General features: G+C 42.0%; 2 protein-coding genes across 2 annotated transcripts; one reads left to right on the top strand and one right to left on the bottom strand.

Moving 5' to 3' along the window:
• Positions 1 to 1,620: 1,620 nt before the first annotated feature.
• Positions 1,621 to 15,380, bottom strand: bag6l (BCL2 associated athanogene 6, like). The gene is given in 26 exon segments (XM_026346863.1): positions 1,621 to 2,730; positions 2,899 to 3,045; positions 3,447 to 3,554; positions 3,751 to 3,948; positions 4,637 to 4,699; positions 4,925 to 5,059; positions 5,165 to 5,289; positions 5,699 to 5,801; positions 5,928 to 5,981; positions 6,165 to 6,334; positions 6,462 to 6,711; positions 7,112 to 7,149; positions 7,152 to 7,427; positions 7,880 to 7,958; positions 8,180 to 8,490; positions 8,631 to 8,693; positions 8,844 to 9,072; positions 9,210 to 9,398; positions 10,522 to 10,651; positions 11,166 to 11,350; positions 11,978 to 12,100; positions 12,193 to 12,264; positions 12,357 to 12,577; positions 14,661 to 14,778; positions 14,867 to 14,965; positions 15,079 to 15,380. Coding segments are annotated over 25 exon segments (3,567 nt in total). The 5' UTR covers positions 14,948 to 14,965; positions 15,079 to 15,380; the 3' UTR covers positions 1,621 to 2,631.
• A 656-nt stretch (positions 15,381 to 16,036) lies between these two features.
• On the top strand, positions 16,037 to 26,449 carry si:ch211-152p11.4 (regulator of G-protein signaling 8). The gene is made up of 6 exons (XM_026347414.1): positions 16,037 to 16,240; positions 17,126 to 17,663; positions 18,277 to 18,326; positions 18,530 to 18,663; positions 23,219 to 23,385; positions 25,852 to 26,449. Exons 2-6 carry the CDS (start codon positions 17,145 to 17,147, stop codon positions 26,020 to 26,022), a joined length of 1,041 nt encoding a protein of 346 aa, XP_026203199.1. The 5' UTR covers positions 16,037 to 16,240; positions 17,126 to 17,144; the 3' UTR covers positions 26,023 to 26,449.
• Positions 26,450 to 26,458: the final 9 nt, after the last annotated feature.

The raw sequence follows: 26,458 nt of genomic DNA, 5'->3' as shown, positions 1-26,458 counted from the left end.
GAAGAAATGATGTTTCAGAGAGCTCATTGTGAGAAAGATGTGGGACACCGCCCTTAAAAATAAGGCTGTTGATTTGAAGAAGAGACATGTACTGGGAGGAGGGGGTTTCACTTGCTGTTCAGGGGCCAGCGTGTCCAGCAGCGCTTCTTACAACCACTACAGTCAGTTTGCGTGTCTTCAAGAAGAGACTGTGAGCACCATTATCTCTATTTAACCCATGGATTGCATCTTGCCCCGACTCTTAGCCCTGGGAAAGACACTGAACATCTCTACACGTCCGCTGATGCCAGTTGAGTTACCTGCTTTCAAAAAGCCACTGACGACCATTAAAGTTGAATGCTGTGACATTTTCACTTTGTTCCAGCACCTTGGTCACAGAAAGCAAATCCCTTGATGTCTGTTCATTCCACCAGAGCTGAGCAATGAGCAGTCCTGCTGGTCACATTAACGAGCAGTAGTTTTGTGGGAACATTAAAACCAGGATGTTGATATAGTTCAGAGTCATTGAAGGAGCTACATCTAGTGTTGGATTGTTGTATAACTGAAGAAACTGGCTTTGCTGGCCCCAAGCTCATGGATTCACACAGAGGACAGAAAGAAACAACGTTTTGTTTTAATCTCGGTGATATATCCTAAAACAACTGTAGCTTTCCCTAGTCTCTCAAAAAAGAGGACGTGATGCATGTGTTAGGGACTATTTTCAGCAGCGTGTGTGTGTGTGCTCTGTGGAAGTTCCTCAGTATGAATGAATACGTGGTTATAGACTCTATCATGTGTTGAATGACTCCAACTGTCCAGGAAAAGAATCGGACCTGTACTGACAAACATCCCGTTTACATGTTGACGCTAACTTTGAAAAAATCACTTTATTGGAGCAGTTTGCACTGAGGTTGAAGGAGTAGCTGTACGTCCTCCAGGTGGGTGCAGACAGTCTTTGTGGCTTCACACAACTAGAATATTTACTGCTTGTTGAAACCCAGCAATAAAGCATGCTGTAACAGTAGCTGTGGTACATCAAAGAATCAACGCTCTAGTGTGTATTCATCGGATCCCAGTAGAAACCTGTCAGGTTCTGCACTGCATCATTTCCACATTTCCTGCTGTGATAACTCCTGTGTGTGATAATAAACCTCTGATTAACATTGTCCCTGTTGTCATTTGTAGAGAGGACATACGCTACAGATCAGAGACTCCATTTGCTGTGGATGTTCATAGTCCCAGAGAATGAAGCATTTAGTGACGCTACATAAGGCACTTTAAGGTCTGACTGAACTCTGGAGAGACCAAACTAGACAAGTCATTGTTCTTACTTAGTCACCGACCAGAATGTAATGGTAATAACTCTCAAATGTTTGTGAGCCCTTGTGGGCTCCCACCACTGGATTAAGTGTAATTAGTAAAACCTATGGAAATCAGCTGTGATTTGTGAAGTGAATTTATTTCAGTGAGAGTAACCATTCACAGTTTGACAAACCTCTACTGACTGCAGCAGTGCTGTGACCACAGCCTGATCACACGGCAGCTTATTGTGCAGCTCACGCATCACTGAAAGATCCTGTTTAAACATCGTTAAGATAATGCCATAAGATGCAAACATGAATTAATCAACGCTTGACTGACTTCTTTTTTTAAATCTTTATTGAACTAGGCAGACCCCACTGAGGTTAGTAACCTCTTTTCCAACTGAGACCTGAAAAATCTAAAGTCAGGATGCTAAAAAAATTCAATCTGATGTCGAGTTACCCGACTGACACTAACAGAGCTCTATGACATCACAGATGATTAACTATTTACAATTTTCACCTATTTACAGATTTGCCTTATGCAGATACATAACAACTACATACAACATAGATCTGCTGCACTAGTGTGACAGAGAATGAGAAACAAAACTCTGACCTTTAGAGTCAAACAGTTGAAATGAGAATATATTTCTAGTTTGATAAGAAAAGGTGAACTAGATGAAAATACAGTGACATGATTTCATGTTTTCTTCTTTTCTTTTGTCAGTGACCTAAAATAAACAGAATAAATATTTTCCTCATAATATTGTGACTTTATTCTTTCTTCTAGTGAAAGTTTAACTGTATTAAGGTTCAACGCTCTGCAGCAGCTGTACAACTTAACTCTCATTTCAGCAGCTCTTTTTCTCTTTCTACTTCATTGACATTCTTTTCATTGCAACTCTACTCACATAGTAGTTTCTTTACTTCCTAACATTTATTCTCACAATCTCTTTAATATTCACAACATTTCAATTTGCTGCTCGTAGCCATACAACTTTTCTCGTCAGGATGTTTGGGATGACTCAGCTGTCAGTTCCCTGATACTTGATGGGATCTCACACTTGGATGCTCAGACTGGTTCAGCTCTACTGAGGATGATTAGTTAAGATGAGTCCAGATCAATGTTTTGTGGTCCCAGTCCTCTTGTGGTCAGTTCTTCTCTCGTCTCCTCAAACGAGTGTTTGACTCGTCCACACTCTACAGTCTAACTGAAGCAGGAGAGGAAACAGGAATCATTGAGTGTTTTTTAGATGTTACCACACAACATGTGCCGTGCTGCAGCGTACTGTGCACCGAGCCTGTGGTGGTTTGGCCCCGATTCTCTGTGGCACAGAGCTGTGGAGGATTAGGACTCCTCTATGGAGAAAGCTCGGTGTGTCTTGGGGAATCTCTGGGCGTTGTAGTCTGGATCATCTCTGACTCGCTGTTTGATGTCACTCTTTACCTGGCAGAAGGACACACACACATACATAGAGAAGACATTGTTGATCATGTAGATGTGCCTCCCTCCACTTAAACACTGACAACTGATTTTCAGTCGTCAGTATGGGGCTTCAGCTACATTTCTGACAAACAGCAAGCTATCCTGTGCTAGTTTGACACAGACTGTTACCTGTTTGGTGTATGCTTCCTGCAGCTCTGGCCTCTCCAGCTCCCCCTGCAGGCTGTTTGGTGCAGTGACAGGCAGGACTCCAGCAGTGCGAGCGGCCCGACTCACTGCGTCCGACAGGGAAAGGTGTGGTCCCTCACACTGGCTCGTCTACAGAAAGGAAACATGGCCTTTGTCTGACAACAGCAAGTCGTGAAGAGCAGTTTGACATTTCAGGAAATACACAGAAATGCAGGACAAAAGTCAGATGACCTGTGACCACTAACAAAAATGATTATGCCTGTGACTTTCAATTAAGTTGACTTCTATAAACAAGTCATTAACATAATCAGTGAACTCCATATGTTTCCCACTGTCCACCTGAGTTGTGTCTTACGCACCGTGGCTCCACTGAACAAGTAAGAAACCAGAAGGTGAGACTTGATAATGATAGAGAAGGAACGAGAGCACATTTGTAGTAGTGGTTCAGAGTTGAATTAGACAAACGTCATTCCTCTGGACGGGATTTCTGATGAACTTCAGGTGTGAGACTAAACCTTCTCCGAACCCACCTTCCTCCTCTTTGCAGGCATCCCGTGCAGGTAGGCATCAGACAGTGGCGGCTGGGCTTTGATTTTCCTCTGAGACAGCATGTCATGCCTGATGATGGGAACCCATTCCTGACCAACACATTATTACACAGAAGTGATGATGAACGAACATGTTGACATTTACTGTTCCACTACATTGATTACTTATATTAACAGGAAGAGTCGGGTCAGCAGGTTCATTTCTGTCTGAGTCACTGACATGTTTGGCAAAACATCTGAACCCCATACTTCTATACTTCTATCCTGGGAAAGCCTAATTCCTTACAGGTGGAACAGCTGCTGCCCATGGCTCGGCCTCAGGAGTCGCCTCCTCCCGTCCTGCTGGAGCTCCAACAGGACATTGAGTGTCTCCAGAAGAAGTTGTGTTGTCCCCAGGAGGGGCTCCCCTCTCTCCACTGTCATCTGATGAAGCCATGGCCTCCTCTGCTGTGGTGGCTGCAACCGGAGATAAACTCTCCTCCATCTAATAGAAGGGTGAGAGACATCATACATTTAAAGGATGCACTGTTGGTTGAGGTCACCCTGGTGGGGCAGTAACGCTGAAACAGATAGTCAGGCACACTGAATTCACTGTTAGCTGCAACAATCCTCAATAGTTTCATATTGTGGATTTTAAGATTTGATTTGCTGCTGTTTACATTATAGAGGAGATTTTAGAGAATTACAGCCAAATGTTGAGGGAGACTGTTACTGAACATGTGACGTTGGAGCTGTTTCTTGTTACCCAGGTGTGAGATTGTATGTTCCAATAATAAAGAGCTCTAAATGATTGGTTTGAATCTAAGAAGAGATAAAAAACAAAAAGAAAGAAACCACTGGTGTGCTAAGCACCATACTGTGAATGAGTCAACTGTGCTTTAGCGCACTCAGAATTTGAGTCTCCTGATACAAAAGCTGCTTCTTTGGTGTGTTTGTTTCTGTTCTTTTGTATTGGGACACAGCAACTGCTCCATTTCCTTGTTTGATCTTTTGTGAGTCATTCGTAAATGTAAACCTTCAGTAGGAGTCACAGTCACAGAGCAGGGCAGTCTTCAAGTACTGAGAAACAGGTTAACACACTGCTGGTCCAGCCGTGCACTTCAGGTTTGTTTATAACCCAGACTACAGAATAAAACCAGACTGATGATTCAGACTGAGCTTTGTAAACTCACCTCAACACTGGGATTTTCTGATGCCTGTTCCACTTCAGCCGCTGTTGTCTGGTTCAACTCCCCCTGAAATGACATCAGGACCTAGATATTAAATAATAAAACTTGATTTATGTGTCTACCTGAACACAGCATATTGCTACTAGTGTATTCATTTTGACAATACTGATCTGCCCCTATTCATGTTGCTCATATAGATCAAAACCTACTCAGGACATTTGCTGGATAAATAAACATGTTGAAATCAGCTCATGTGTCCCTGATGTGCTCACTGATCAGTGTGTTTCCGACCTGTGTGTAGATGACGTAGTGCATGATTTGGTCCTCAGTCACTGGGTTGTGTTCCAGAATGACATGCAGTCTCATGGACATCATACTGGTCAGCCAGTTGACCAGACTGGGATTGACTTCTGCAGACATCCTTCTCTACACAAACACACAGAGGCACAAAAACGTGCAGTAGTATACAGCTGCTGACATGTGTCACAGCAGTAAAGCAGAATGCTGTGTTTCTAAATGATCAATACTCACAATGCGATGGTTAATGACTGCCGTCAGAGCTGTCTGTTCTCCACCAAGACAATACAGGTTTAGGGCCAGACACTCAAAAAGAGCCTGAGTGCACAGCAGCAACAGGCGGGGGCCAAATGTGGGATCTGAAAAAGACAAAAACAGAAAATCACTTGCGTCTCATCTTCACGGGAGTGTGGCCTTAGTGTTCCCAGCAGCACTGTAGCTACACATTTACATACACAGACACTGCTCCTCTTAACACAACTAACAACAAGAGAAGACGCTGAATAGAGAAAAACATCAACTTCCAAAATGTTGGTTTGTTGTTCACATTCACTGTGCATCAAAATAGGTCATTAGTCCTAACTGACCATACAAGTGTCCCAGTGACACTTACAGTATACTGAGTGTGAAGAGTAGAAGCATTTTGTCCCATTCATTTTAATTAAAGGAATCACTTCTATCTGCCCTCTACTGTGAAATTACGTGTGTTGCGTAGTGTGAGTGTAGGAGTAAAAACCATTACAACCTGACGATGTCTCACTGATTTACCATTGCAGCGCAGGATATGTGAAGCCATGCGTGTGAACTGTTGTCTAAGGAAAGATAGGTTGGTCTGAACGATGTCCACTCCCTCTCGCACCACCACTGTAGCCTAGACACAACACACACAAACACATTAGTCTCCATCACTACTTACTCAGCAAACAGCACAGTACACTAGAGGGACTGTAGCAGTCTGCAGGAATTTGAATTTGTGCGTCTGAAAGGTTGTTCTTACAAAGCTCTCTGCTATGTACTCCTCCAGTCCGTTGATGAGGTCCTCAGCTGCAGTCTGCAGAATGAAATCAACCATGATTCAATGCTGTAGAACAACAGATTTTCTTCCATGTTTAGGGTCATTGTCCTGCTGCATGACCTAACTTCTACTGAGTTCAGCAGGCCGACAGGAATCGAGTAACACATCAAGTCTCACGATATGTGAACAAGTGGAAGGAACTCTCTCAGCAGTACTTACAGCTATGTTATCGTCGGTGGGCTCTCTGCCCTGGAGGTAGTGTTCAGTGAAGAAGTCAGTGAGCTGTGGTTGGATGCGACTGAGAGGCTGGGCATTCCCATGGAGCAACAACACCATGTCCACCATGGAGAAGCTCTGACACACCAGGGAAAGCAGGTCACCAAAGAATCCTGTCAGGATCAGAGATGGTTTAACAGTAACAAGGTGTGTGAAAAGCGAATAGGAAAGTTCTACAGGTACAGGTACAATGTTCAAATTAGAAGTCAAAAGTAAAACTAGTGTTGACCGAAAACTCACCCACAGCATCTCCAGAGCCAGGGGTGAAAAGGTTGCTCGTCTGGGACAGTCTCTGGATGAACTGTGCTATGCTCTCACCATTGCCTTGTTGTGCACCCAGAGAGCTCATCATGGTGGAAAGCACTCCCTGCACGATACCGGTGAACAGCTCTGGGCTCAGAGTGTCTCCACCTGCACCAGTGCGGGCATGGCTTGGGGCAGGACCTGTGGTCTGAGGAGGTACTGGGGAGCCCAGGCCACTGACTGGTGGCTGGGCAGAAACAGCAAAAAAGTGAAAAAAGTCAGCCAAGTAGTGAGGAGAGAGGTGAGTGAAATGCAACAAAATGCAAAAGTCAGGAGGATATTCTGAGCTGAGGATGATTTAAATGTGTAAAAGTCAGTAGTACAGTTTACAAGCTCTGTGTAACAGACAAATACAAAATATTGGTTTGATATTCCATCATTCTTTGTGTAAACAACAAATCCTTCTTAACACATTCATCTGTTGATATAGGCTACACACAAAATGTTGACCTTTAACTACTGGTTGGACTGCAAAGCTTTTTTGACACTGGAGTACTGAGTACTAATTAAATCACATGAGCAACCTGTCTAATCACGTTACTACCTGCCCCTGTATTCTGGTTTTCTGTTGCACTATGTAGACTAACCGGTGTGAAATCTGACATGCTCTGGAAGAAGGCAGGCACCCCGGCAGGGTCACAGTGATGGAGGGAGCTGGCCCAGAGCCCACACTTTCAGGCCCTACTACTCCCCCCAGCAAGGAGCCCAGTAACTGGGCCAGATTTCCCTCTGAACCACTTTCTGCTGGGTGGCCCATAGAGGTAGTACTGGTGGTGTGGGTGGACGTCTGTCCAGAGGTGTTGGCAGAGGGAGGCGGAGGAGATGTGGTAGAGGAATCAGACAAAGTCGAGGTAGAGGAGGAGGTCTGAGAGTTGTTGGAAGAGGATGAGGACACAGGATCACCTAGAGGAGTTAGAAAAACAGGACAAAGTACAGCTTGATCAATTCTGGACCTTTCAAACTAAGGCTGATAGAAAGCTAATGACAATTAGACAATTCCACTGACATTATATTGACACTGAAAAATAAAATATAAATATATATATATATATATATATATATAAATATATATATATATATATATATATATATATATATATAAATATATATATATATATATATATATATATATATATATATATATATATATATATATATATATATATATATAGGTAACATTTAGGTATTTACAACAGGTAACTTACAACTAATTAAATTTGAGAGACAATGTTTTCCTTATCAGAAGAATGACACAACATTGACATAACCACCTACCTGACGTTACTGCATCATAGTAAGAACAAAGAATATTTGGTGTTAGCAGCTCTAAATGTAAAAGGTCTTTTTACACTGACCTGGCTGCCCCGGCATCAGGAGCTGTCCAACCAGACCACTGATCATCTGGGTGAGAGAGGAAGGAGCCAGAGGTACTCCCTGTGCATAGAGGGGTAAAGGAGGCAGAGACAAACAAGTAGCTATACGCACAACAGTTCACTAACCTGTATGATTTGGTGCACTGTAGGATTAACTGCAATTGCAACAATTATGAATTAGTAGATTCATTGGTAAATATTTAAGTCAGTTAAAACATGCCGCTTTTCCTTGTTATGTCATTAGCACAGTGAGGACATCTGACAACGCTGTGCTGGAGATACCTGTCCTGGCTGCTGGCCAGCTGTGGGTACTGTAGCCCTAAGATTGATGGTGGTCCCCCTTGTTCCCACAGGCTGTGGAAGTCGAGGGGAGAAGGATGGCCTGGTGATGACCACCCTAGCCTGAGCAGGGTGGGGGGCCTGTGGGGAAGCAGTTGCCTCAGCACTGGATGTTGAGTCAGGGACTGAAACCATCTGTGCTGGGTGGCCTACTGAAGCTGCAGCCGCCATGGCAGCAGCTTGGTGGGAGATCTGATGCACAATGGCCTGCATGAACTCAGGTGGCAGCCCTGGAAAGTGGACAGGTGTCATTCCTGGATACAAAGAGAGATGTGTCCAGAAAACAGACTTCCTTTCTGACTTAAAGTGTGCAAAAAATCAATGAGTGCATTCTTTAAGGAAAACACGGTAATTAACATGGCAACAAACTGTGCAAACAGTGAGGAGCACTCACCAGGCTGTCCAGGACCTGCAGCATTTGGCTGTCCTGGAATCTGAGACCCAGCTGCTGACTCACCTGTTCAATGCAATGAAATACAGTATGTAGCTGTTACGCCATGTGTCTGTTTTTTCAATGAACACAGTGAAGTACCTCCCACTCACAGGATGGAAATCAAGACATAAATCATGAGCTAGAAACTTGTGGTCAGGTCCCATGATAACATACCATCAATGTTCATCTGCATCATGACTACAGGTTCCATTGTCTGGTGAGTGATCCGGATCACTCGGGGTCCACCCTGATCTTGTTGGTGAGGAGCCCCGTTTGATGGAGGAGATGGAGCCTGGCTGGCAGCCTGATGATCTGATTGGCCGGAGCCCTGAGACGGCAGGCGTTGTCCTTCAGCTGACTGTCTCCCATTGGATGTCATGGTCACTGTTGTCCCTAAGTTTATCTGCAGGAGGAAGTCATGTTTACTTCAAGATTCAGTAGAACCTGTGATCTACTGTTCATTCTGTTTTCATCGTATCTCTCAACACAGTAGTACAGTACTGTAATTTACACACAGAGATTAGCATACTGAGAACATACTGGAATAGGCATGTGTGGCAGGACAGGATGGGCGTAGTGGACCATGGGGCGAACCACATACAGGTGACGTGGGGGAGAGGTTGCCAGGTTACAGCGTAGGTCACTAAGGACAACTAAGGTGTTTCCAAGGAGACGCAGTGCATCTCCGACCAGGTTGAGAATGCGTTGATCTTCCTCTCTTTCCTGAGTCTGCAAAAGAGGACAGACTCTGTGTGAAAGGTGGGGAACATCCTGGTCTATCAGAGAGCTGTCACACAGGGAAAGACAACCGTTTACATTCGCATGTCATTTAGAGTCACCAGTTAACTTAACAAGCATGTCTTTAGACCAGCACCCTACTGCAGGTGCTCTGCTGGCACCTTTTGAATGTTTAACATGAATCTTAAATTCAAATCAAAAGAATTTTGTTGGCAGTAGAATTCATGAAAATGAAATTAAACTACTAACTGTAGTATTTTAAGTGAAAATGTTGTAATGATAACCAAAACAATTAAGTATCATTCTCTGAAGATCATGGATCTCTACAACAATTTCATGGCAGGAGCTGCAGAAATATGTGACGTGTGTGTGTTTTACTTGTTGGATATTTTTGCCTTTATTCCATAGTGTTACCAAAGAGATAGATAGGACACATAGGAGGACAGATGGGGTATGATATGCAGTAAAGGTCCTCAGTTGGACGTGAACCAGAGCTGCTGTGGTTATGTGGCATGAGCTGAAACGATTCGGCTACCAAGGTGCTTTTATACACTCCCCCACCAAATGTTTGGGAACAGTGAGGCCAGTCCCTTTATTTTTGCTGTAGAGTAAATATATTTGGGTTTGACGTCAAAAGATATATATGAAACAAAATATCAACATTTCAGCTTTTATTTCCAGGTGTTTACATCTGGATCGGATACCCAACTTGAAAGATAGCACCTTTTGTTTTAATCCACCCATTTTTCATGGGAGTAAAAGTATTGCAATGTTTGGTCTGTGACCCACTGACATCATCAAACTTTTGCATTGTTCTTCTGTGATGCTTTTACAGGTTTTCACTGAAGCCTCTTTTACTGTAATTTTGTTTTGTGGGGTTACTCTATTCAGTCTCATCTTTAGCAGATGAAATGCTCTATAGGGTGTGGAGACTGACTCACTGGGCAGAACATAGCACAATGTTGCAGAGTATAGCAGAGCATGGAGACAGAGGGCTGGGCGAAGCAGAGGACTGACTTCAAATCTTGAGCTAGAGTTAGTTTAAGTTGTATTGTAACTTCAACAAATTACATTTCTGGACATGTTGCTCATTGCCGTTTTACTTCCTCCTTACATTGTTGTTGTAGTCTGCTGAGGTGGCCGCTCCGAGGATTGAGTGGGTCCTCTCTATGAAGGGACGTAACCTCTCCTCCACCCTCCTGACCTCAGAGAGGACCTCCACAAACTCTGCTGGACTTGGGTGACTGGGGACAAAGAGCACACGAGCAGTCAGCTCTACGGAGGCCCTACTAAAAAATTATGTCCGGAGGGATCTAGAAAATATGACCCGACAACCAGGTGCTCTCAGTGTTATAAACTGATTTTTACAGCAAAATAATAACGACATTTTTTTGCTTATTATTTTGTTTATGAGTGCAGGAATATTTGGATTTAGACAAAATAATTATGACTAATGAGCCTTATTCTACATATATAGAATAAACCGGCCAGTGTGGAAAAGTGTCTTGTGCATGTTTCAGTGTATCAAAGAAATATATTGAAGAAACTGGCCACATTGAATATTAGATGGTCTGAATCATGACGTTCAGCTTGCTGAATAAGTAATCTGTTGGTAACACAGAGAGTACACTTTTAGTGCCAGGTGTCCATGCAAAGTTGCATAGATAGAAAGTCATTTTCCTGAAAATGTGACCAGCTACAGACCGCATGTTAACAGCAGCTGTTAGAAGTAGCGTTTAGGTGACAGCTCTGACTTACTTGGGCCCAGTGTTAGTGGGTCCCTCGGTCTGGGTGGAGGTGGAGGATGACGGAGCAGGAGCAGAGCTTGTGTCCATGGGCTGTGATGCTGCAGCCTCTCCAACAGGGAAGGAAGGTAGTGGTGGGGAAGAAGAGGATTGTGGTACCTCTAGTTCAGGGTGGGAGCTGGTGTCACTAGACACGCCCTACAACACACGAACACACTCAGCACTGCCCTCTGTCCTGCAGGTTTACCATACAAAAGATTGTACACATTGTAAACACAGTTTAAAGTAGGTGGATGTACACCAAGCTGGACTTGATCAGACTCGCAGAATTGCGAGGTACGAACTAACAATGTCATACTTAACAATTTCTGTCTTATAATCCAGGAGGTAACGCCAAGAACAAACAGTTGATGCCAAGGAATTCCTCAGTCACAGTTTATTTATCATCTGCAGTGGTGGATCAAGAGGGGTGGCTACAGCCACCCATGGCTAAAGTCTGGCCCTCCCATTTATACACTTGAATATCGTATTTCATTTATTTTCTCTCATTTGGTCATTTCATTAAGTTTAATATTAAATGACTGCAAATGCACATTTATACTGTACTTATTAAGAGTGGCTGCTTGCAAAATAAAAAAATGTTACTTTGTGTTATTCTTATAACGTCAAACTGAATTTTAAAAATGAGAGAAATATGAAACTCATCTTGCAAATTTGAGTATTTTGAAATAAGTAAGAAAGAGAACTGAAAAGCCCAACTTAAAAATATCAATCTGCTTTTGTGTAGTGTCAATACTAGCAGGTTCAACCTAACAGTATGCGTACCTCCAGCCTGTGGATCAGAGACCGAGTGTCTCTGAGAAGGTTCTCAGCCAGCTGCAGCCTCATCCTGGGCTCACTCTGTACTGATTGGTCCAAGTTGATCTGCACGTCCACTGAGCCATTGCTCTACACATAAAAACATCTGTAAGCTTTGCAGGAAACAGAAAGGCTTAAAAGACTGATGAAACAATGCTAACTGGTGAATTACGAGCCTTTACCCCAGAGCTGGTGCTGACTCTGGCAGTTCGTCCAGCTTCACCAACACCAGCCATCATCTGCTGAACTGACATCTGCAAAAAGCAAAAAAACATTCCAGCGGTCACAGCACAAAACTGAAAAGTGTAGCAACATTCCGTTTTGCGTGCATCAGGGTCATTCCCACCTGTATCTGCTGGGGGTCCATGATGTTGACAGGCAGGTTGAAGGTCCCCAGCATCACATAGCTGTTGCCATTGCGGTCATGTGGTGCATCCTGGGAGGAGGCATGGCTGCTGCTGTTTCCATTCTCTGCCCCCCCAGTGGAAACACCTGCCCCCACAGAGCCAGACACAGTGGCCTGAGGTGGGGCGCGCTCCACAAGGTGGATTACCTTCCCATCTACATCTGATAGTGAAACAAGGGCATGGATTTCATTACATATTACAAAGACATGTAATGGTTACTGCTTCTCCCATGTGAAGCTGGTGTTGTCCATTTCAGATGATAGATAAGTGTATTTTTATTTAAACTGTGAATAAAATTGGTGTGAAGTGTAGAATTAGAAAATGAAATTATGAAATATGGAGTAAGAAAAAAGAAAAACATGCCAGCAGCATGTGACTGTACTTGTAGTGCAAACATTGAAATTATGTGACGTGGTAGAACAAAAGCTAATGATATCAGTGAAACTAAATCTAAAGGAGATTTGTCTGTTTTACAGAAAATACAGTGGCAAGAAAAAGTATGTGAACCTTTTGGAATTTCATGGGTTTCTGCATGAATCTTTCATGAGATTTGATCTGATCTTCATCTAAGTCAAAGAGTATTAACAAATATAATGTGCGTAAAATAATAACACAAAAAATCTGATCTTTTATGTCTTTATTGAGAAGAACCATAAAAACTTCATAGTGATATTAGGAAAAGTATGTGAACCCTTGGCAGCAATAACCTCGATCAGGCCTTTCCTGGAATTTATTCCATTCTTTCTGGCAGAACTGCTTTAGCTCTGTCATATTGTTTGGACGTCTCATGTGTATGGCTCTAAGTTGTTCCATAGCATCTCTTTTGGTTTGAGATCTCACTCCCAAAAGTGGATTTTGTTTTTCTGAAGCTATTCTGTTGTGGACTTTGGCGTTTTGGGTCATTGTCCTGTTGCATCACCCAACATCTACAGTTTCAGCTGACGTACAGACATTCTCAGATTATTCTGATGAATTTTTGATTCACTTTTTCATTCATCAATTCATCTTCCTCTGAATCACTGCAAGTTGGCCAGGCCCTGATGCAGCAAAGCAGGCTCAAGTCATTAGGTTTCCTCCACCATACTTTACAGTTGAAATGATGTTTTCATGATGATATGCAGGGTCATTTTATGCCAGATGTAGTGTTGTGGGTTCTTTCCAAATAGTTGGAAAGAGCGTACTGTGGAAGTCTGATCCACAGCTACAGGAAGCGCCTGGTTGAAGTTACTGCTGCCAAAGGGGGGGGTGGGGGTGGGGGGGGGGGGGGGGGGGGGGGTTAATCAGCTTTCCACTAGCACTATGAGTTTTTCATGGTTGTTCTCAATAAAGACATAAAAGATTATATAGATAAAATAATTTTTGCCTCTCAGTCATGACCCATAGTTGAGAGTAGGAACGTTGATTGAACCGGAAATAAAGTGCAAAAAATATAAATAGTGGTGTAAATTGGTGTGGGTCTAAGAAGGTGACAGTATTTGATAGAAGTGAAACAATAATATGAATTAACTGGAAGTTAATGTAAACCATGTTAAGTATAAAAAGGTTCTGCCACCCACTTGCCGCATTCAACAAGGCCTTTAGCACCATCTTCAGGTGCATTCCTTGTCTTCCTTCTTTTTGACTTCTGTTGAGGTGGTTTGTGTTGTAGTGTCATCTTGTTGTTGTCTTTGTAACTCGTAACTAGTCTATAGTCAATTCAATTTAATTTTATTTGTATAGCGCCAAATCACAACACAAGTCATCTCCAGGCACCTTAAGGTAACGTTTAAGACCTTACAGAGTATATTTGTATAAAAAGTATAGAGAAAATCCAACAATCCCATTTGAGCAAGCTATGAATATCATTCATGGTTCACAAAAGTCACAGATGCATCTGCAAAGCTCCACCTCAAAATTGGTCGTTTTTGAGAGAGGCTGTTCTCACACATTTATAAACTTGCTGCTCACTATGACCTATACAGCTTTTCAGCATGAAATTGTACACAAACGTTTCAGGCCCCAAAAGGGGCCTAAAATATTATGACCTCTTTAATTGCTTTGTATACTGCTGGGTAGCATTTTATATATTAATACGTCCTAATGTATTTATTACATTCTGTATGTAAATACGTAACTGTTAACTAAAGTTATAAAGTAAATATATATACTAGAATAAAATATAAATATCTCCAAACTGTACCTATGTACAGTACGTGAGTAAAAACCCTCCTCTCCTGGTTGTGTGTGTGTGTGTGTGTACTCACTGTACTCAGTCAGTGTCCTGTCATCCTGCAGCACTCTGCCCTGGTAGATGAGCCTCTGCTTGTCCACTGGGATCTCCACTGAGGATGCGATGTGCCCCTTGAATTGCTTCACTGTCAACTAGAGGACAACAACAGTAACGTTACACTAACTCTCCCTGACATGAACAGTGAACAGGCCGGTGTCTTAACGAGGGAGCGAGCTTTACCTCCCCTCTGACTTTATAGCTCCTGCTCTGGGAGTCCAGAGTCTTTACAGTCACTTCAATCCTTCCGCTGGATTCAGGCATAGCTTTATTTCAGAATGTCTGAAATGATAAGAAAGCCAACGTTAATGTTTGTTAGTCTTTCATATGGGGATGGGGGAAAGAGGAACCAACTGCCTTCAAACTCATACATATGTAAAATAATGAAGCAGCACCTGCTTTCAGACAGCTCCACAGCCTTGTTGTTGTTATTAGCCTGTTAGCCAGCTAGCTAACTGAAGCTAAACCCAGTTAGCGGGAGACTATCAGTGACAGTTCGCTAATCTCCCCTGGGAAAAAACGTTGTCCGCTTTCAGAGCCGTTTCTTTTAAATTGGAGTAGTCTGCTAAAACAGTAACACAGCCTGACAGTTTTTTCCTTTTAATCGAGGCTGTCGTTCGGACTGTGAACGCATTGACATTAATCCGTTAGCTAACTAGCTTACTTTTCCGAAACAAGCCTCGGCAGTGAAGGTAACGTCACAGGACCCCAGTGACGTCAGCACAAGCGCTCGTTTCATGCCTGAGCGCTTTTGTGTCTTGGAGCGTGATTATTATTATTATTATTATTATTATTATTATTATTATTGTTTCTGTCTCCAACTCTATGTATGATGGTATGTCTAAAAAGGGAAACGATAAACTATGAAATATGAAAGTTATTGGGCCGATTATATTTATATTGTGATGATGATGATTATTATTAGTAGTATTAGTATTAGTATTAGTATTATAGCAGCAGCAGTAGCAGCAGTAGTAGTAGTAGTAGTAGTAGCAGCAGCAGCAGTAGTAGTAGTAGTAATTGTTGGTATTGTACTGAAGCTGGCATGTATTTTATTCTCTAGCCTGTTGAATTCCATTTTTTCTTCTAACTCCTGGATCTCTCTTTAGGCTACAACTAGATTATGGTGCGTGTGCTACTCTCGGGACACACCTCAGATCTCTGAACAAGTGTCGGTCAGAGACAAGTTGAGACACAGCTGAAGGTGTGGCTGCAGTCATGAGGAAGAGGCCAAGTTTACAGTCAAGTGTCACAGGGAGGACTTCATGGAACATTTACTGATCTCTGTCGTCATCCGGCGAAACGCTGAACCGACTGTGAGCGCTGTAGGAAGAGGGAAGAAGAAGAAGGAGGAGGAGGAGGAGGAGGAGGAGGTGGAGGAGGTGTGATTGAGAGCGGAGACTAAGTCAAGAACAACTGTGAGCACAGCAGCAGGAGCACGTTGGATTTCTTCTTCTTAGGGAGCTCAGATCGCCTGTGAGACCTCACCTCATGCTCATGTGATCTAGAGAAATCAACGATCTTACCATGGAGAAAGCTTAACTGCTGGACAAAGAGGTAAACGCACACTGACGCGAACTAACCATGAAATGACCCACAGAACACAGTCCACCTCCACATAACAAGAGTTTAGTGACACTAGGAGACAGTTCTTTTCTCATTTAACCAGTACTGATGGAAACGGACTAGTTGTAAAGGACGACAGGTTACAAGTGTCTCAGACTCAAATAGGAAGTTGAAAATACTCCTTTTTGTCTTTTAAAGTCAAAATACTAAAGTAAACTTCCATTTATGTGAAAATGGATAGACACTAAATCAAATCTTCAAATGTTAACGTGGCAATTTTACTAGTTACTGTCAAATTTAGTATTTCATTTATCATACTTTTACTTTACTTATTTCTGGAAGCCATTAGTGGGAAGGGTGAAAAGACTAACACACTACTACTACTACTACTACTACTACAAATAATAATAATAGTAAGTGAAGTAAGTAAGTACAATTTATATAGATATATAATATAGATATATATATCTATCTAATATCTATATAAATTACCACTATATTTCATATAGATAATATCTATATGAAAATTAATAAAATAAATTAAAGGATATTTTAACATTTAACATTTAAATCTAACGTACTAGTTATTGAAATATTTTATTTTACTTATTTGGTGTATGTTTTGATTGAAGCCATATTTTGTGGAGCAAAATTCTGGAAAGGATAAATTATTGACTGAACATCTGCTGCTTGAATCTATAACTAATCCCTGTATACTGAAGAGAGGTCTGTCATTGAGAGGGCTGCAAACACTAATGTGGAGAAATGTATTGTATCCGTGACCCAGCTTTCCTTAATTCAGCAGCCTCTGGTCTCATCTTCACTATATTTGTCCTCCCTTCTGACCTTTGCTTGTCTTTTGAACTTCTTTTGCAGCATTTCCTTTTTCCTATCTATGTCCATCAACGCTCACACAGCCACTATGCGTAGATTCAGCTCCGAGGGATCCCTCCTGGATCTTGATTTCCTCCCATGGAAGAGAGTGATGCTGAATAACCCAGATTGCGAAAGGAACCGCGATTCAGGCACCTACAAAGTTCAAGTGGACGAGGTGGATGGGAGGTCACCCAGCCTCAATCCTATTATTCAAGAGCCCAGAGCGAGTACTGGTGAGCCAGGGCAGAGGGAGCTGACCAAGGAGCACAGTGTCAGTGTAGAAAACATACGTGACCTGGAGAAACAAGACAAGACTCACCTCGGCGTGTGCGTCATTACCGAAGGGTGCAGGGCGTACAGTGACAGCCAGCTGGCCCCAGCTGCACAAGGCAGCACTGAAAACATGGAGAGATGCTACCTGCCTCCCCAGTCTCCATTGTCACCATCCAACCCCTTCCCCCTCAAATCCCAAAACAGGCACCAGTCTAAACCCAAACTGTCAGCTGCTAAACTTCACCTCAAGAGTCTGTTTGGGCAGGTGAGGCACCAACTAAGCTTCACTTTACAGCACAGCTCAATGTGGTAGACCTGATTAGATTTGAACATGGTCTGAACGTCTACTATCTACTACTAGACACTGGTTTCTATTCATTTCACTAAACTAAAACAATGGAACTACATTCAAATACTGTCATCTGCAGTCATGGTAGCAAACGGCTCCTGTTAACAGGCTGATAGAGACCATGAAAATGTTTTGTCTAGTTTGGGCACTTGACTTTGTGATATTTTCCAGTGGGCTCATCACTAGAGGTGACACTATATTAATAACACTTAGGAATTTGATGTGTTATTAATATCAAATATTAGTTAAAGCTGCTTGAATTGAATACATCAGGCATAAGGTAGCATGTCCTTGGAGTACTTTGGAGCCTATGGCTGATGGTCAGTTGGGGAGGTCTGTCTGCCGAGTTTTTTTCAGCACTTGTTGGCACTGACCAAGGTGATACGAGGCAGCGCAACAGTTCCTCGTAGGTCTTTCATGTTGTCTTGGTGTGTCCCAACCCTGAGATCCCTCCATGATAACCATGTGATATGACTGAAAGCTTTGGAAAAGACTGAAGATTTAGTGAACCTTTCTTTTTCTGTTTCAGAGTCCTCATTCCTCAAACTCTAACCTGTTCAGTGCAGAACAGAAAGACAGGTGAGAATCCTGTTCTCTTCTCCTTTTACCATTCACTTAATTGTTGCTAAATAATGTGATCGATCATTTCTTCATTTCATTTTCTATTCATGAGTCACTTGGCTATTCGTTGCCGTGGCCCTGGTTTTGAGAACACTCTCAGATCTGATGATAACAGTGTCTTTTGCTGCCTCTCTTGGTCCTTATGTGGTCCTGCTCCACAGTATTACGGAGAGGAGGTCTCGCCTGCTCTTCATGCGTCAGTGGAGTCAGGTGGGCCACAATAAGAAGAGGAGCATCAGTCGAGAAGAGCTGGAAAAGTGGGCTGAGTCCCTGAATGCACTGCTGGCCAGCCAAAGTAAGTGCTGCTTTGTTCTGAGATAGAGAGACTGCAAATATGGAACGGAGAGGAGTAGAGTGGCTGAATGAAAGGACAGATCATTACATGGACTCTTCGTCCTATTTAAAACCGGTGTGAATATAATTGAAATGAGGTTTTTCTATTAGAGCGTCATACACAACAGTTTTTATACGTACTCAGTTGCTCTTTCAGGTGCATTTTGTTCACTCCACAAACGGAGTTGTAGTTCTGTGATCAGGACAACCTTTACCTCTTTAGTCCAACTACAAGTAAAGCTTATTACAGGGCTTTGACAAGTCTCAGGTGTAATGCAAAAGTGCATTTTACTCACATACTATTTATAGAACTTTCCATGGCTGCATAGATGCAATGTTGTGCAGGCATAAATGTCCTCATTTGGTTGGCAGACATCCAATTAGATACACTTATTACCGGGAACCAAGTTCTAAATTATCTCAAGCAGGTTTTTTAGTTTTGTTTCAGCAGTACTTCATCTTGCTGCATTCAGTCTCTGAATAAAAAATGTCTATAACGTTGGGTCCAGTCTATAACGGTGTCTCCAGTCTATAACGGTGTGTGCAGTCTAGTCTATAACGTTGTGTCCAGTCTATAAGGTTGTGTCCAGTCTATAAGGTTGTGTCCAGTCTATAATGTTGGGTCCAGTCTATAACGGTGTGTCCAGTCCAGTCTATAACGGTGTGTCCAGTCTAGTCTATAATGTTGTGTCCAGTCTATAACGTTGTGTCCAGTCTATACTTTTGGGTCCAGTCTATAACGGTGTGTCCAGTCTATAACGGTGTGTCCAGTCTATAACGGTGTGTCCAGTCTATAAGGTTGTGTCCAGTCTATAACGTTGTGTCCAGTCTATAACGGTGTGTCCAGTCTATAACGGTGTGTCCAGTCTATAACGGTGTGTCCAGTCTATAAGGTTGTGTCCAGTCTATAACGTTGGGTCCAGTCTATAACGGTGTGTCCAGTCTATAACGGTGTGTCCAGTCTATAACGGTGTGTCCAGTCTATAAGGTTGTGTCCAGTCTATAACATTGGGTCTAGTCTATAATGTTGTGTCCAGTCTATAACATTGGGTCTAGTCTATAATGTTGTGTCCAGTCTATACTTTTGGGTCCAGTCTATAACGGTGTGTCCAGTCTATAACGTTGGGTCCAGTCTATAACGGTGTCTCCAGTCTATAACGGTGTGTGCAGTCTAGTCTATAACGTTGTGTCCAGTCTATAAGGTTGTGTCCAGTCTATAAGGTTGTGTCCAGTCTATAAGGTTGTGTCCAGTCTATAATGTTGGGTCCAGTCTATAACGGTGTGTCCAGTCCAGTCTATAACGGTGTGTCCAGTCTAGTCTATAATGTTGTGTCCAGTCTATAACGTTGGGTTCAGTCTATAAGGTTGTGTCCAGTCTATAAGGTTGTGTCCAGTCTATAAGGTTGTGTCCAGTCTATAATGTTGGGTCCAGTCTATAACGGTGTGTCCAGTCCAGTCTATAACGGTGTGTCCAGTCTAGTCTATAATGTTGTGTCCAGTCTATAACGTTGGGTTCAGTCTATACTTTTGGGTCCAGTCTATAACGGTGTGTCCAGTCTATAACGGTGTGTCCAGTCTATAACGGTGTGTCCAGTCTATAACATTGGGTCTAGTCTATAATGTTGTGTCCAGTCTATAACATTGGGTCTAGTCTATAATGTTGTGTCCAGTCTATACTTTTGGGTCCAGTCTATAACGGTGTGTCCAGTCTATAACGTTGGGTCCAGTCTATAACGGTGTCTCCAGTCTATAATGTTGTGTCCAGTCTAGTCTATAACGTTGTGTCCAGTCTATAAAGTTGTGTCCAGTCTATAAGGTTGTGTCCAGTCTATAAGGTTGTGTCCAGTCTATAATGTTGGGTCCAGTCTATAACGGTGTGTCCAGTCCAGTCTATAACGGTGTGTCCAGTCTAGTCTATAATGTTGTGTCCAGTCTATAACGTTGGGTTCAGTCTATACTTTTGGGTCCAGTCTATAACGGTGTGTCCAGTCTATAACGGTGTGTCCAGTCTATAACGGTGTATTCAGTCTATAACGTTGTGTCCAGTCTATAACGGTGTATTCAGTCTATAACGTTGTGTCCAGTTTATAATGTTGTGTCCAGTCTATAACCTTGGGTTCAGTCTATAACGGTGTGTCCAGTCTATAACGGTGTGTCCAGTCTATAACGTTGTGTCCAGTCTATAACGGTGTGTCCAGTCTATAAGGTTGTGTCCAGTCTATAAAGGTATAAAACAGTAAACCATAACATTATTTCAGTTTACATCAACAGTTGTAGGTGTCATGGTGGTGTAGAACAGTGTTTTGATGATTGGTTGTTTTATTGTCTGTAGGCGTGTTCTACCAGTGAGTGACATGATTGGTTGACATGGTTGCTATGTGCTGGAGAAAAAAGCACTAAGGTACTGTAAACAATGCAGACTTTGAAACATACACTAAAGTTTTCAAACCCTCTATGAGGTTGGAAATGCACTCAACTTGTTTGTATAAGGCCCGAAGGAGGAGCAGGACCCATGATGGTATACCTTTTAAAAATGTTACATGATAGCCCTTCCTTTACCTTCTGCACTTTTCATGGAGGTACTGATCTGAACGTTACAGCCTGACATTTAACTGACCACTTCTGCCTCGGGGAAATGTTTGTGCAACTAAAAGTCAAATCTGTCACAAGTTCCTCTGGGTTTATCTGAACTTGCGTGTTGCTGACCTGATGTTGACATCCAAGCAGATGTCACTGGTTACTGTGCAATAAAACGAAAAGAGCAGCACTTCCCCTGCTGAACAGATGCTAAACTAGACTAGACTAACTAGAAATGGCAGCTTTAACAGAATGTCTAAAAGTGTGTGATGCTGGAGGATGTTTGAAGAGTGTGACATTAGTAAGGATTACTGTTTGGTGGTGTGTTTCGCAAGCCTGCACCTGCATGTCTGCACAGGTAGATTCCTTAATCAGTTCTTTGTGTCCTGCCAGTATTGTTTCTGTTGCTGTATTCTAGTGTATTCTAGTATCCTCCAGCATCAAATCACATACATACATACACCCATATCACCAAAAGCAGACTCTGCTTACACACTTTGATCATGCAAACAGCACTATGGGATATTTTGAATGCCACAGAATGTTTCCAGTCAGTTTAGTTACTGAGATTGACTGAGATTACACTGTTACTTCATTTCTGTGAGCGTGCTCTGGTGGTTACATAACACATTTAAATATAGGCCGACTGTTTTTACATACCACGCGTGCCACTAATTGTCATCACCACCACTCACATATCTCAGGCTGGCTAATTCATTTATTTTTGTTGTACACTGGAGACATTTAGGTTGTTCACGTGTGATGACTGTTTGGACGAATGCCAGGTGGTGGATTTATTTTTGAATAAAAACTAGCTTTAAATAACTACTTTTGGGTTTAGTCTTGGGTTTTACCTGTGTAGACTTGTTAAAAAAGATAAATCAACGTGGAATGTTCTAAAAAAGAAACAAACCAGTGGTGTACTCAGCAAACTACAGAGAATGGGTCAGCCAAGAAAAACAGCAACAGCTGATGAACAGCTGATGAACAGCTGTGTAGCTGGTGATTTATTTAACATACGTTCTGGTTGCCTTTGTCACGACAAAACTGACACATTTTTTTTAATTGTAGAAAAATGTGTTTCTCAAATATTGAAAGTATTCAGGGATCAGCTCCAAACCAACGGTTCCTCTGACAGAAAAGAAAAACTCACATATTTACATTTTTTCTAAAAAGCAGCTTTCAACAGAGGACTAGTCCATGCATGTTATGTTGCTCTGGGACAGTAGTACTGTAAAGTACAGGAAACAGAGTCATCATAAACTACGGTGTTTGTGTTCATGGTAGTGAGGGAACGTGTGACCCAGTGCAACAGTGTGGCCCCACTGGTCAAAAATGGACAGAGCTCAGCAAACACACACACTGTACACTTGTTTTTTACTACTTCATTTGTAAGATGAAGAATGTGTTATTGCTTCCTTCCAGTGTTGCACAACGTCACTGTAAAGAAGTCCAGTATGAATATGAAATGAAAAAGGAAGAACCTCTGGTACCTGATCTCTTATAAGAAGTTAGATTGTTAGGCTTCAGTTTGACTGTGCTGTACACAGAGCTGCCTGGGGACTGACCCTGACTCTCCTTTTTATCAGTGCCATGCTAATTTGAAGCACTGTTCTCTGCAGGTGACGTGTGAACTGTGACATGTTGTACTAATATTTGTGGCATCAGCTGTTTGAAGCCCTGCTCTGTACAAAACAGTCACTCATGTTTGGTACCTCAGATTAAAACAGCTTGAGTAGAGCCGGTATGTGCCAAGGTTTTACAATCAATGTGTGAAACTTCACTACTGGCAACACTTGTATGTTTGTAATCTCCTTATTAGGCCTGAGGGGTTGTGTGTCAGTGTTCAGTATGTGGGTGTTCTCCAATTATAATATGTGTAATATGAGACTGCATGGTGAGGAAAGCCCCGCTTATATTCCTCCTTGTCCTCTTCTCAGCTGGTGTTTCAGTGTTTGGAGCATTCCTGCGCTCCGAGTTCAGCGAAGAGAATCTGCAGTTCTATCTGGCCTGCGAGCAGTACAAACACTCGTCCAACAACTTCAGCCTGCAGCGAAGGGCCAAGAACATCTTCGCCACCTACATCCAGCCAGGAGCCCCCCGCGAGGTACACATCTGCTTTTGTATTGAGTTGTGCTACATGCATGTCCCATTTGTGTTTTAGATACTGCTTGTGTTTTTGGAAGCTTACATGGGTAGTTCATGTTCAACATCTTAATATTACATCGGTAGCTGCATGCAAGCAGAACCTTTTCTTCCAGTAAAGTGCGAGAGTTATCTTATCTTAGCCAAGCTCAACACTGAGTTACCAACTAACACACTAAGATCTGTCATTCTGTCTCAAAAAGCTGGTTTAAAGCAAGACTACATAACGTCTGTATAAAGTTAAATACAGTGCCTATAAAAGTATTCACCCCGATGGATGTTTCATCTTTTTATTGCCGTCATAAATCAATCATAGTCAATGGCTTTGACAATAATCACCTCATTAATGTCAAAGTGAAAACAGGTTTCTACAAAGTAAAGTCAATTAAATAAAAATATATGAGGTGAAATCAGTGTTTGCATTAATATTCACCCCCTTCAGGTCAGTATTTAGTAGATGCACCTTTGGCTGCAATCACAGCATGGAGTCTGTGTGGACAGGTCTCAATTAGGCTTAAACATCTGGACACTGGAATTTTACGTCATTCTTCTTTGTAAAACTACTGAAGCTCTGTCCGGTTGTATTGGGATCAGGTGTAAACAGCCCTTTTCAAGTCCATCTACAAATTCTCTATTGGATTGAGGTGTGGGTTTTGACTAGGCAACTCCAGAACATTCACCTTGTTGTCAGTAAAACATTTTACCATATGGCTTTCTCTATATGTTTGTCTTGCTGGAAAACAAATCTTCTCTAAAGCCGTAGTTTTCTTGCAGACTGAATCAGATTGTCCTCCAGGATTGTCCTATATGTTGCCACATTCATCTAACCCTCTATGTTAACAAGCCACACAGCATGGTGCTGCTACCACCACGTTTCACAGTGAGGATGGTGTGTTTGTGCCAAACATAGCATCTTGTCTGATGGACAAAGAACCGTCTTCCACTGGACCATGGAGTCTTTCACCTGCCTATTGATGAACTCAATTAGTGATTTAACGTGAGTTTTCTTCAACAGTGACTTTCTCCTTCCACTCTCCCATAAAGCTTTGACTGGTGAAGAACTGGTCAACAGTTGTTGTATGTACAGTCTCTCCTATCTCAGTTTCTGAAGCTTGTAACTCCCTCAGAGTAGTCATCAGTGTGTTAGTGGCCTCTCTTACTAGTCTCCTTCACTCAGTTTGTATGGACGTCCTCTTCTAGGCAGATTTAGACATGTTCCATATTCCTCCATTTCTTGATGATGGATTTCACTGAACTCCGGTGGATGTTCAGTGCCTTTGATTTTTTTGTATCCATCCTCTGACTTATGCTTTTCAATGACCTGTTCTCTGAGTTGCTGGGAGTGTTCTTCTGTCCCCATGGTGTAATGGTAGCCAGGAATACTGAAGAACCAGTGACTGGACCTTTCAGACACAAGTTTCTTTATGCTGCAATCACTTGAGACAAATTCACTGCACTCAGGTGATCCCCATTTCACTAATTGTGGAACTACTATCACCAAATATCTGGACCTCTGTTGGATTAGATCAGTCATTTTAAAGGGGGTGAATATTAATGCAAACACTGATTTCACCTTATATATTTTTATTTAATTTCATTACTTTGTAGAAACCTGTTTTCACTTTGACATTAATGAGGTTTTTGTCTGTATTTTTTGTTGTCAACCTTATTGACCATTAATGATTTATACTGTCAATAAAAGGATGAAACATCCAAGGGGGTGAATACTTTTATAGGCACTATATATTTCAGAACAGTGGAACACCAACTCTACTTTTGGCACTCTCTAACACTTTTCTCAAGGAGACACTGTATTTCTCAGGAGAACTACCTTTTACTGACATTTACCAGTTGTAATGAGATAAAACAGAAGACTCACCTCAGTGAAGTGAAATAATAAAAGTGGCACATGCACAGTGCAGGGCCATCTCTTTCCAAAGGTTGTTCATGAAGGAGTTCTGGATTTACACTAAACCATTTGCCCTGCATCAGCTAAATAACTGACAACAAATTGCAGACATGATCTCCTAATTATAACTTGCTATCTCAGTCAGAAGAGTTCTAGTAATTGTCTGATAATGTACAACAAACCAGTGGTGTAGGACTTCCAAAACTAGCCTGAGAATAACCTGCTGTGTGTACTGAAGCAGAAATGAGAATGTTTACAACTTGCCTGTGAATGATGGATTTTTAAAATGTTGTCAAGGTGACATTTGTCCCTACAGCTACTACTACAACAGTACAAAGCAAAAAGGTAGTATTAACAGCTAATTCAGCAAACTTAGTTTTACAAAGTTTACACAAATAAGTAAACTAAGAAACGAAGACTTTAAGGAATTCACTGATCTGTGCATGTAATGGTGCACAACAAAACTAACTGTAAATCACTAATGTTAAAATCTCACAATCGCTGTCTGTCCTCTTGCAGGTGAACCTGGACAGTAAGACCAGAGACTTGACCATCCAGCTGCTGCAGGCTCCCTCTCACACCTCTCTGTCCCACGCACAGAAACGCATCTACTCGCTCCTGGACACAGACTGTTATCCTCGTTTCCTTCAGTCCAACATTTACCTCTCTTTACTCCAAGAGGCTGAGTAAAAGCCACGTGTTGAGGACACACAGTACCCAGACTGCACAGCAGTGTCTCAGTAGTTTCAAGGACTAGAAAACTAGTGTAACTATGTTTCTTTGCAGGAAATGCATGTAAAAAATACATATATACATGTATATCTGCAGCAATTGCTGATGCTTACTAGACAGCGTGTATAGAAAAGTAAGCCAGTTAAATGAAGACTTGGACATATTTGGAAGCAGGAGGCAATAGGTCGCCTTGTTGTGTCCGAAGTTCAAAGAACATTTACCAATATTTACTATAGTGGAATTATTTATATGTTTAATCTGTTCAGTTTGAGACTGTAAATCAGTATAAAGAATCAAATTTGTAAGGGAATTTTCTTTAGCTACTGTGACAAACTTTTGTTAAGTCATACTGTATGTCTAGAAGGTGGGATGTTAATAAAGGTAAGAATCTGAA

This window comes from Anabas testudineus, chromosome 11 (assembly GCF_900324465.2).
Source record: "Anabas testudineus chromosome 11, fAnaTes1.2, whole genome shotgun sequence".
Classification (NCBI taxonomy): Eukaryota; Metazoa; Chordata; class Actinopteri; order Anabantiformes; family Anabantidae; genus Anabas; species Anabas testudineus.
The sequence above is the reverse complement of the archived record's forward strand: the minus strand, read 5'-3'. Positions and strand labels throughout refer to the sequence as shown.